Below are 12,286 nucleotides of genomic sequence, written 5' to 3'. Positions count from 1 at the left end.
TATTTAAATATATTTGTTAGGGAGTGATATGGAGCTGGACTTGTTAGCAGCAGCTGAAACAGAAAGTGACAGTGAAAGTAACCATAGCAACCAAGACAATGCTAGTGGGCGTAGAAGTGTTGTCACTGCAGCAACTGCTGGCTCAGAAGCAGGTATGTTACCTTCTAGCAGTTTTCTTGCTTATACTAAGGTTGTGTGTGAAGAATTGGTTAAACTGTGCTCAGTATGATATTCCCAAGGGTGGCTAACCCTTTTTTTTAAACTTTTTTAAACTAGAGATATTAGTGAAGAAAATTATTATTTCAGTGAATCTCTTTTTTTCTGTTTCACTTTTCTGATTTTTAAATAATGGATTAATTTTAAGGTTCATTGAAGAGTTCCAAAATATTTTAATGATGGGTTTTGTGAAATATTGGAGATAGTCTGGCATTCTGTTTAATATATTTCCCTAAATGAGGGGTACACTGTAATTTTAAATATCAACAAACTCACAGTGGTTTTGGTTTAAAAATTAAAAATTTAGGTGCGAGCAGTGTTCCTGCCTTCTTTTCTGAAGATGACTCGCAATCAAATGACTCAAGTGATTCTGACAGCAGCAGTAGTCAGAGTGACGACATAGAACAAGAGACATTCATGCTTGATGAGCCGTTGGAGAGAACCACAAATAGCTCACATGCCAATGGTGCTGCCCAAGCTCCTCGATCCATGCAGTGGGCTGTCCGCAACACCCAGCATCAGCGGGCAGCTAGCACGGCGCCTTCTAGCACATCTACGCCAGCAGGCAAGTCTGTGAATTTGGTGCTCCTGAGAGCGCTTAAATAAGTTTAAAAATTACACATTTTCCTCTAAAGAACAAATTAAATAATTTCATAATAGTTTTTCTTTGTTTTTCTGAGTTCAAATACAGAATTATTTACTTATTGCTTATAGCCTGGTTTCTCAGTCTTTGCACCATTGCTACCTTGGGCTGAATAATTAATAATCATACCCTGTATGGTGTTTAGAAGCATCCTTGACCTGTACTCATTAGATGCCAGGAGCACTCTCTCCCCAGTGGTGATAACCAAAAATGTCTGCAGCACTGCCCATGTCTGCATAGGGAGGCAGTGGGAGAATTCCCCTACTTGAGAACATTACAGTATTAATAATTCTTACCTTCATCATTCCCCTCCCCAAATTAGTGTGGCTTAAGGAAATGCTTATTTACCATATTTACTAATGTAATTGACCTTTTACTTCAAATATGTGCAGTGTTAGAGAAGCACTGTTAGCAAGTGACATTAATTTATTGTGGTTGTCTTTTCTTTCCTGATAGCAAGTTCAGCAGGTTTGATTTATATTGATCCTTCCAACCTACGTCGGAGCGGTACCATCAGCACGAGTGCTGCCGCTGCAGCAGCTGCTTTGGAAGCTAGCAATGCCAGCAGCTACTTAACATCTGCAAGCAGTTTAGCCAGGGCGTATAGCATTGTCATCAGACAAATCTCGGACTTGATGGGCCTTATTCCTAAGTATAATCACCTAGTTTACTCTCAGATTCCAGCAGCTGTGAAGTTGACTTACCAAGATGCAGTAAATTTACAGGTATGAAACCACTGAAAAATTACTCATTCAAATATATTTTTTGGCCGTCTGTTATGAGAATTCCAGTATGATGGGAGTGAATGTTACAAGTGCTTAAATGTCTATATCATATTACTCTATCAAATTTAACTTTATCTGGGTAGTTTTAACTGTTTTAGTTTGGTCTTTGTAGAACTATGTAGAAGAAAAGCTTATTCCCACTTGGAACTGGATGGTCAGTATTATGGATTCTACTGAAGCTCAATTACGTTATGGTTCTGCATTAGCATCTGCTGGTGATCCAGGACATCCCAATCACCCTCTCCATGCTTCTCAGAACTCAGCTCGAAGAGAAAGGATGACCGCACGAGAAGAGGCTAGTTTACGAACCCTTGAAGGCAGACGGTATGAAATTCTTTGTCTGTTTAGACAGAAACCTTCTAGCCTAGAAACTGAGAGCTTTTTGATTGCCATTATATAAGACCCCACTCTTGTAAGGAGGAAACATGTATTTATGCCTTGCGTTACTTCTTTTAATTGTTGTGTAGTTGAACCAAAACAAGTTATAATCCAAGCTGTTATTCAATTTTATGAGTTCTTTATATATTCTGGATACAAGTTCCTTATCAGATACAGGATGTGCAGAAACTGTGTCCTGTTCTGAGTTGTCTTTTCACTTTCTTGAGGTGTTCTTTGAAGGACATATGTGTTTTAATTTGGGTAAAGTCTAGTGCTCTTCATTTTCTTTTGCTTTTGGTGTCATTTTAGGCATGGTTCTCAAAGTGTGGTTCCCAGAAGAGCAGTATCAGGATCACTTAAGAGCTTGTTAGAAATACAAATTTTGAGTCCCACTGCATTCTTCTGACACTATAGGGCTGGGTCCAGCAAGCTGTTTTCACAACCCTTCCAAGTGATTTTCGTGGACACAAGTTTGAGAGCTATTATCTCTAGGGAAGGAGTACCTTCTGCCAATCCAAAGGACATGGGAATTTCTTTCCTTTATAAATGTACAGTACTGTAAATAATACTCAGTGATTCTATTTCTAAAGTCCAGGCTTAATTAGCTTTTATTAATGGGTAGTCTCAGTTCCTAATTTTACATGTTTATAACAGTGGTAAATCTCACATTTGTGTTCTTTTTGTAAACATTTTCTTTCTTTCTTTCTTTTTTTAATCCCTGTAGACGTGCCACATTGCTTAGTGCCCGTCAGGGAATGATGTCTGCTCGAGGTGACTTCCTCAATTACGCTCTGTCTTTAATGAGGTCTCATAATGATGAGCATTCCGATGTTCTTCCAGTTTTGGATGTTTGCTCACTGAAGCATGTGGCATATGTTTTTCAAGCACTTATATATTGGATTAAAGCGATGAATCAGCAGACAACATTGGATACACCTCAACTGGAACGCAAAAGGTATTCATACCTGCCGTGAAATTGATATAAGAAACACTTGATCAGTGTGATCTTTATTAGTACACTGTCTGATTTTTGGTGTAGGGAGAAATAGTACAGGAATATTTCATGTGGGCAGGTTGACTTGAGTCCATCCAGCCTTTCTCTATAGCCACTCCTCACTTAAATTATGAAACCTAAGAATCCAGTTAGGCTTTGTGTTTGAGATAGTTTGTCCTGATTTGTTTATCATGTTTCTCAGTTTGTGTAAGGGCTCACTATTTCTTGATGCCATTAGCCTTTCCTTCTTTTGAGCCTGTTTTGTAATTGTAGTACATTTGGCTGATCAGTCTTCCATCCCTAGAATCTGAAACTTTTATCGCACTAATCAAAATTGGTTAGGTACTAAACTGACCTCTTCAGTATTTTTTTATCACCTTTGCTCCTGTTCATACAGCGTGAAATACTTCATGTAAAATGACTCACTTGTCTTTTTAAGGACACGAGAACTCTTGGAACTTGGTATTGATAATGAAGATTCAGAACATGAAAATGATGATGACACCAATCAAAGTTAGTGTACAGAAAATCTGCTAACCTACTTCAAGAAATGGCTGCCTCAGTATTTCCCCTTCAAGCTTTTTAACTTCATTATTTTCTGTCTGGGTGGGAATTTCTCTTTTCTTCTCTATGTCCCATTTCTTGCATTTTCTGTCCATTTTTCCTTATACATTCTTGCATTAATTACTTCATAAATAAGAATTAATGAACTTTTAAATAATTGATGTTTTTTCTGTTTTGATTTTGTATCTCTCCTTTGCATTTTTTATGTTTACTTTTATGTGTGTTGATAATACATACATTTAAATAGAATTTTAGCAGAACTTTTGTTAATATTGATGCAAAATAGAGTGTCAAGAAAATGGAACTCACAAATTTCATTGGAACTTAACAGTTAATGCAATTAAAAGAGAGAAAATATTTCAAATTCAAGAAATTTTGGGACCTTCTTCACTCTCATAGTTTTCTGATATTATTTCAAGTAGAATTAAAATACTTTGCTAGTGGGGCCCACTTACCTGTAATTTAATATCACCTTGTACTTTATTCAGCCCTGGGAAAGACAGCTTTCCTTTAATTTCTACTTTTTGGGAACCCAGCCGTAGCTCACTGCTATTTTCACAGCATACTGTAAGCACTGACAAAAGTTTTATTTCTTTAATGGTAGTTGGCGTTGGTGGGCTGATTTCCTGTTGGGTTACTTGAGTTGCCCAGACATTTCTCTGTTTATCTGCTTATAGAGGAAGCAGAACTTACAAGTAAGCAAATGCTTAAATTTTAGCTCCTTATTTTCTCCTCCTTTTGGAGTCATCAGCGTGCCAGGTCCTGAATATGCTCAGGAAATTGGCTATATTCAGGTCTGAATCTCCAGGGAGATAAGAGGTAGATGTGGCTAGTGTCCACCCAATGCAAAATGGAATAGTATTTGTTGACTGCTAACATTTTTTGCAAATTTTTATTATATTGAAATGCACATAAATTTTATCATTGTAACCATTTAAAACCAGTGTTTTGAATTACCACTTTAAAATATTAACACAGTTTTAGACTGTTATTTTTGAGTAACATTAAAATTTTATCAAGAGATAATAGGATTTTTGGATTGAGCAGATGAAGATTCTTTTACCCTTCCCCCGTAGTTAATTTTCTAAAAAAAACACATTTTATCTCTTCGTGTTTAGGTGCTACTTTGAATGATAAGGATGATGACTCTCTTCCCGCAGAAACTGGCCAAAGCCATCCGTTTTTCCGACGCTCAGACTCCATGACGTTCCTTGGGTGTATACCCCCAAATCCCTTTGAAGTGCCTCTGGCTGAAGCCATCCCCTTGGCTGATCAGCCACATCTGTTGCAGGTGATTTAAATGAACTAACCTTAAGGTTTCTTTTCAGTTGAACTTATTTAAGTGTTCAGTGTAACTGTAGTATTTTTGTTAATTCCAGCCAAATGCTAGAAAGGAGGATCTCTTTGGCCGCCCAAGTCAGGGTCTTTATTCTTCATCTGCCAGCAGTGGGAAATGCTTAATGGAGGTTACGGTGGATAGAAACTGCCTTGAGGTAAGATAGGAAAAATCATTGCAATATGCTACTTGCAAGCTGAACACTTAACCCAGGCATTCAGTTTTTTGGAAATGCATTAATTCAGAATATTGTATTTACCCAAATAATAGAAGTATCGGAAATTCTTTCCTTATGGATTCAACAGTGTCATTAGTCTACTTTGAGACTTGCTGTATGTCAGGCTGATGTACCTGTAAAGTGGTAGTTCATTATGTGCTTCACCTATTTCAGGGTTGGTTGATGTAATGTTACTGAATATTTAAATTTTTGCACATATGAGCATATATATTGACTTGTAACTTTTCTTTTTGGATCTAGAATGGGAATAAATAAAGTAATATTAATAGTGATACCTAATACTTGTTGAAAAATTCTATCTCCTGGGCACTGTCTCAATTAATCTTTACAATCATGTTGGGTAGCAAACATTATTATCCTGATTTTATGCGTAAGGCATAGAAATGTTACAAGAATTTCATGTGGGGATGTCTATCGTTAGACAACAAATGAAGTGACAGATCTAGTTTTTGAGCCTGAAATTACACTGTCCTGTTTCTCCAGTGAAAGAGTAATAACATGTTTAAGAGCAGGCATATAGAAGACATGTACTTGAATGGAATTTTCTTCATTATCTAAGTGACAAGGAAGGATTTGTTACATAAGAGGCTTAAGTAACCATAAATATTATAAAGATGCCTTTTAAAGCTCTCTAAGTCTGCTGTGGTAAATGCATGGAATTGGTGCTCAGCTGTGGGAATCACAGAAGAAATAGGTTGCATCTTCCTAACTAGAAGTACCAGAAAGGGATTATTGAACTTCCATGTGATTTCTGTTGAGCATTAGTAAGTTGAAAAGGAAATTATAGTCTATTTATTCTTAATATCTAACATTTAAATGTAAAAATTCATAGGTTCTTCCAACTAAAATGTCTTACGCTGCCAATTTGAAAAATGTAATGAACATGCAAAATCATCAAAAAAAGGAAGGAGAAGAACAGAATGTGGTGCCAGAGGAAGCTGAGAGTTCAAAACCAGGCCCATCTGCTCATGACCTCGCGGCACAGCTGAAAAGCAGTTTACTGGCAGAAATAGGACTGACTGAAAGTGAAGGGCCACCTCTTACATCTTTCAGGTATTTGTGAAGTGAAGGTAGTTTTTCTGTGCTGTTCTTGTATGGCTACTATAATTTTTGTAAGAATTTTTATTTAGGAAATTTATAATCTGTGTATTTCATTTGTATATAAATAACAGGGTGAAATGTTATTATTTTTGTTTTCCTAGTTTATAATCAGATATTTAAAATATTAGAGTGTTCTGGATTTGGGGGGAGGGGGTTGTGACTGTTTTGTCACTGATTGGCCTTCTGATTTTCTCTGTTTATTAAAGAAATTCTGACTGTTTTTAATGTTAAGTGCTAAGTTAAGGTATATATCCACGTCAAATTGCTAGTTACACACTCGTTAGCAGGAGCTCAGGTGTGGTGGTTGGGGGGAGAGGATGGCATGTGAAAAAAGGAGTTTCTAGATTTGTGACCTACACATTTGCTTGGTTTCACTCCTTTGCCAAGTTCACATTTAATAATTCTCTTGCAAGAGGTAGGTTCTTTGCTTTCCCAGTAAAAATTTGCCCTAGTATTTAGTGTGACTCGGTATGGCTTCTCACCTAATGATCTGTTCAGTACTGTTTTATGCTCTTTGGTTTTTTGGTTAGGTAATGTCAGATTTCCTTTTTTTTTTTTTTTTTTTTTTTTTTTGCTTAGGAGGAATTAAGCTAGTTTAGGAAACTGTGTACATCATATATACACAGTCTAGCAATCTACAACCATAAAAAACAAGAATTGTGGACTGAGATGGCCCCAGCTTCCTAGAGACAGTATGATTTGGACTGAGATGGTTAGAAAGTGTAGAAACAGATAGACTGAAGGAGAGAAGAATTAGAGGTAGAGAGAGAAGCTATTATTCATTCTTGCTAGTGGTGAAAAAGGGACTGAAGTAGAATATTATCTTTGGGGATGAAAAGGAAACCGTGGGTAAGAAAAGAAACTCATGAAGGGCTTGATCACTCCGGAGGAACCGAGGAAAGAATAAAATTTGTTGAAGTCTGTGCAACAGGAAAATAGGCAGTGCTTTTGAAGGAAATTAGGAAGCAGTGTCATTGTAGTGAAGAGGTCATGCTCAGTTTTACTAATTTTGAGCATGAGTTAAGTGTGATTGAAATGGATGTATTTCACACAATGAAATTCTGGTCCATTGTGAAAGTTTGAACTAAAGAGGGGTCTGGGAATCACATAGTGGAGATGGACACCAGACTTTAAGGAGAGGAGGTAAAATTAAAGATGCAGATAGGAGGCAGCCTAGGGGTGTATCCTTACATAAAGGACCGAAAGAATAATAGAGTAAAAATGAAAAGTTCTGCAAGGAACAAGTAGTTACAGGAAAATTCTCCATTAGACAGGATGTGGTTTTAAATTAAGATCTCAGAATATTAAAAGACCAAGTAAGTTACTGTTATTGACCAAAAACCAGGAAATTTTTAAGAGTTGGCTAAATTGCTCCTCCTCTCCCCTTAAATTTCTCACAGGCCACAGTGTAGCTTCATGGGAATGGTAATTTCCCATGATATGCTGCTAGGACGTTGGCGCCTTTCTTTAGAACTGTTTGGCCGGGTGTTCATGGAAGATGTTGGAGCAGAACCTGGATCAGTATGTATTTTGAGCACTTTACATTCTATTATGCCTGATAAGTACATAGTCAGAGAATAGTTTTGTCATGCACTTAAGGGTTTTTTTCATTTTGTGTTTTTTTTCTTTTCTGTTTAAAGATCCTAACTGAATTGGGTGGTTTTGAGGTGAAAGAATCAAAATTCCGTAGAGAAATGGAAAAACTGAGAAATCAGCAGTCAAGAGATTTATCACTAGAGGTAAAGGTATTTAGAGTTTCTTATACTATACATATAGTATTCCATTTACATAAAGTTTGAAAATAAAAATAGTAGATACATACTATGTAATTAAAAATTTAAAGAAAATGAATGGTAGTTACTGAATTTAGAGTAGTGGGTATCTCTGACAGTTGGTTTCCCATTATCATGTAATGATGAACAGGGGGTTTGTTTAAGTATAATTGTGAATACACAGATGTAAATACACATCAACATCACTCCTGTTGATGTGCTTCATTTCAGTGATGCTCAAACAGTGTTTTCTTTAGCTGAGAAAATGAGACTCCCACTTTAGTGAGAGTCCATCCAATCTTTGATAACTTCCCTACTATTTGATGTGTCTCATTTTCTGTTATTTTCTGTCACAGTCTCTAAATCAGCCATTTCTTCAAGAAGACCTGGTTCCTTTTAACAGGAAATTGTATTTTGAGATTATAATCTGGACTTGGTTGTTCACTGCCTATAGGGTTGGTCATTGTTTCCAGGCCTTTTAGTGGATAGAACTAGGAAATGCTTCTTAAAAAAAATAAGAAAATTATACCATGTGTTCACACTGATACTCCGTTTCATATTCAAGATTTAGAAATACAAGTTTTGTTTTCACCCTTTAGTCTTTACTTCCTTTCTTCCGAACTGAATAATATCCAGCTCCCTAGCAACACCGCTAAAATTACTCATTCGCTTTTATCCCACAGCATGCATATAGCAGTCTTAGAATCATAATGTCAACACTACTAACAAAACGATTATTGAAAATAGAGTTAAGATTTACTTGCAGTTTTTGTTCTTAGAGCATTTCCAATTGGAGATTTGCAGTCAAATTACATTGTTTTAAAGTCACTTGAGATAATTTATTTTGTGTGGTTTTGGTATCTACCATCTTATCTCCACACAGTTAAGGCCTTTTGGTTCATTTTGCCTTCATTTTTTAGGGATTGCTCTCCTGTTTTTTTTTTTGTTTTGTTTCATAGTGTAAAATATCTGTAGTTGCAAGGTGAACTCTGTAGAAGAAGTTTATATTCAGAGAAATCTAGTTTACATTCCTCTCTTTACTTTGGGTTCCCCCTGCCCCCTTTTGGGATTTTTTGTTTTTTGATCACCACTCCCCCGCCCCAGCTTATTTCCCTCCCACCTTCAAAAAATATAATCATGTATATGTGTTCATTTCTGTCCCTCACTCCCCACCCCGAGCCTTGCACCCCAAGTAAAATGTTACACATTTTACTCCATCTTGATTTTTCCACTTAACAGTATATCCTAGAGAGAAAACTGTGGCTAAAGAGAGAGAAATGTTCTGTTCAGCTCTCTGTTTTCTAACTATTTAGTAGTCTTAGCACCACATTTTATGGCTTTATCAGTTTTTTTTTCAACCAGTGTCCTGTTGATAGACATTTGGGTTTGTTTCAAGTCTTTTGCTGTTACAAATAGTGGTGTGATGAATTGCTTTATGTGTGTTTCTCTGTTTGGCTAGCGTGTCTTTGAGGTAGAATCCTAGATGTGGATTAGAGGGCATGTGTATATGTAATTTTGTCAAATATTGGCAAATACTCCTACATAATGTCTATATTTTTGCACTTTCTGCATCAGTACAAGAGTGCCTGATTCTCCAAAGTCTTGCCACCAGTTGTCAGATTTTTAGATTTTTGCCAATCTGATAGGCAGTATAATTTTAATTTGTATTTCTCTTATTATGAGCAAAGTTAAACATTGTTTCATAGATTTCATGTACCATGGCTGCTGCTTTTTCTGGGAACTATTATGTATGTTGACATATTTTGCCCATTTTTCCTATTGTTTTTTCCTCAGTTTTTTTTTTAGAAGTACTAAATATACACTAAATATATGCTAAAGATATATATACACTATTCATGAATCTTTGTTGGTAGTAGAAGGTGCAAATATTTTTCCCAGTTTGTCATTTTTCTTTTACTTTGCTATGATATTCTGTCACCAAAGGAATATCCTATTTTTTTTTTAAGGATTTGCTATTAAAAAAATTTCACACTTTGATCTATTTGCAATTTATCCTGCTATATCCCCAAACTGGATGAATTGCTATGTTCTGGTAGATCTTTTAAAAAAATGTTATAATTGAGTTAAATTCCATTATTCTGATTTAATGTAAGATATTCTTGTATGATTTAGAGTCCTATTTGGAATATATAAGCTTTTGAGAACCCAGATACTTCATAGCTATTTCAACTGTCAAGGAAAAGCAGAAATTAGATTTTCAGATTTCACATAGAAAAATTTCAAGGTGGTTTCCAACACTGAATTTACTGCTTTTTGTTGCGTTTCAATAGGTTGATCGGGATAGAGATCTTCTTATTCAGCAGACCATGAGGCAGCTTAACAATCACTTTGGTCGAAGATGTGCTACTACACCTATGGCTGTACACAGAGTAAAAGTTACATTTAAGGATGAACCAGGAGAGGGCAGTGGTGTAGCACGAAGCTTTTATACAGCCATTGCACAAGCTTTTTTGTCAAATGAAAAACTGCCAAATTTAGATTGTATTCAAAATGCCAACAAAGGCACTCATACAAGTAAGTACTCTAGAGGAAACAAGTTCATAAAAATTCTTTTCTTTGTTTGATAGAAACAGCGATGATCATGGTTATACATGTGTTTAGTTGGAGAACTTTATATTTTTATACTATTTTATTCTAGATCAATTGCTTAACCTTGTTTAAACTAATCGACAATTTACCACTTGGCTCTTTTACTGCCACATTCATTTTCATAAATGGTTGTGATTGTATGATTGAGTTTTTCATCTCAGTTTTAATGTTTGGGAAATGGGAGGTTTAAGGTAATATAAAAATTCAAAGAACAAGCTGCAGGATTTCCCAATTAGTACAGATTCTGAGAAGAAAATGCTGATATCTAGAACAGTGCCTTTTAAAGTATGATTTGCAGAGTTTCTACCAGTCTCCAGTGAGATGGATTTTGCGACCAAAGGTAAATTGGCTATGTCACTAACTTCACTGTTTAATTTAACAAGACTTTGTTTTTTGGTAATAAAGTTTTCTTTGTTAACATCCTGGTGCAAGTTCTACCTCCTCAATGATCACCACTTTGGGGTTAAGATTCTCACCTGATTTTCAAGATTATGATAGTGTGTTTTAAAATGTGAAAACTACAGAAGGATGAAACTCGGGATTCATGTAAGGAAATCGTCGGTCTCGTAGGTGAATAGATACACTGAGGGAGAAAGAGTTAACTAACAGAATCCTGTGTTTTATTAATAACCTAGGCTATAGCTGTATCTTACTGCGGTTTTGTAAACTGTAGGATAGAAGCTGAATGAGCTCTGGAAAGAGTTGAGGATGAAAATATGGGGGGCATACCCCAGCCTTTCATTATTAGTTTAACCATTTGACTTTCTATAGTCTTACAGTTTTTTAAAAAATTGTAAAATGTGAATGAGGAAACCTAGGAAGTCATGACATTTCAGAAATAATTTTTCTGCACAGTTGTTAGGAAACCATACCCTGGTTTATGCTTAAGGTTTTAAAAAGAGTAATAGCTGAGTGTCTTTAATGCTTTTAATGCCAAAAACTAAGAATAGAGAAGATATTCAAATATGTAAGAAATCTCAGCATTGTTTGTGTTGAAACTAACATAGTCCTGGTTGCTACATTTTATTTCACAGCTCTAACATGACAAGGAGATAAATTCATTCTACAGAAGCACTCCCAACACTCAAAACCACAGGGAGAGTAACAGAAAGGCACTAACACAGATGCTAAGGAAAATGATCTTCAGTTGTCATGTTCTTAATATGTTTGTCTCATTTCCTCACATTGACTTTAACATTTAAAGTAGTTGCATTTATATTCATCTAAACAAAGTGTATTTCACTTTTTTCCAGGTTTAATGCAGAGATTAAGGAACAGAGGAGAGAGGGATCGGGAAAGAGAGAGAGAAAGGGAAATGAGGAGGAGTAGCGGCTTGCGAGCGGGTTCTCGGAGAGACCGGGATAGGTGAGATGATTTTGTATCTTTTATTGAGTACCATCGTTTTGGATGAAATGGAGGTAGGCCTGAAAATAAGAGTCTCAATTATGACTTTTAGAAAATGAAAGTTAATAATTGGGTAAGTGATGCATTGTAACTGAAGTAGTCTAAGCAACTGTTAACTAATATGTTGTGCTTTAAAAACCCAGGGGCAGTTGAAATTACATTGGCTTTTTATTTATCACCCAAGTTCCTAAATTTGTTTTAAAAATCTTAACTTGTGGCAATTGAGTTATTTAAAACTTTCAGTT

General features: G+C 35.8%; 1 protein-coding gene across 17 annotated transcripts in view; it reads left to right on the top strand.

The window, feature by feature from the left end:
- Window positions 1-12,286, top strand: part of UBR5 (ubiquitin protein ligase E3 component n-recognin 5) — a 151,456-nt gene that overhangs the window by 122,048 nt on the left and 17,122 nt on the right. For 12 of the 17 annotated variants that reach the window (XM_081503495.1, XM_081503496.1, XM_081503486.1 and 9 more), the window contains exons 37-49: window positions 21-152; window positions 524-781; window positions 1,316-1,584; window positions 1,757-1,968; window positions 2,747-2,977; window positions 3,456-3,529; window positions 4,699-4,871; window positions 4,960-5,073; window positions 5,987-6,207; window positions 7,656-7,776; window positions 7,896-8,000; window positions 10,319-10,562; window positions 11,891-12,002. In XM_081503495.1, coding sequence (XP_081359621.1) covers window positions 21-152; window positions 524-781; window positions 1,316-1,584; window positions 1,757-1,968; window positions 2,747-2,977; window positions 3,456-3,529; window positions 4,699-4,871; window positions 4,960-5,073; window positions 5,987-6,207; window positions 7,656-7,776; window positions 7,896-8,000; window positions 10,319-10,562; window positions 11,891-12,002 — 2,266 coding nt within the window. The remainder of the gene's footprint in view (window positions 1-20; window positions 153-523; window positions 782-1,315; window positions 1,585-1,756; window positions 1,969-2,746; window positions 2,978-3,455; window positions 3,530-4,698; window positions 4,872-4,959; window positions 5,074-5,986; window positions 6,208-7,655; window positions 7,777-7,895; window positions 8,001-10,318; window positions 10,563-11,890; window positions 12,003-12,286) is intronic. The other 5 variants (XM_081503488.1, XM_081503492.1, XM_081503484.1 and 2 more) reach the window with 1 other exon arrangement.

The sequence above is a fragment of the Giraffa tippelskirchi genome, chromosome 6 (assembly GCF_054371585.1).
Source record: "Giraffa tippelskirchi isolate mGirTip1 chromosome 6, T2T-mGirTip1v1.2.pri, whole genome shotgun sequence".
Taxonomy (NCBI): Eukaryota; Metazoa; Chordata; class Mammalia; order Artiodactyla; family Giraffidae; genus Giraffa; species Giraffa tippelskirchi.
The sequence above is the reverse complement of the archived record's forward strand: the minus strand, read 5'-3'. Positions and strand labels throughout refer to the sequence as shown.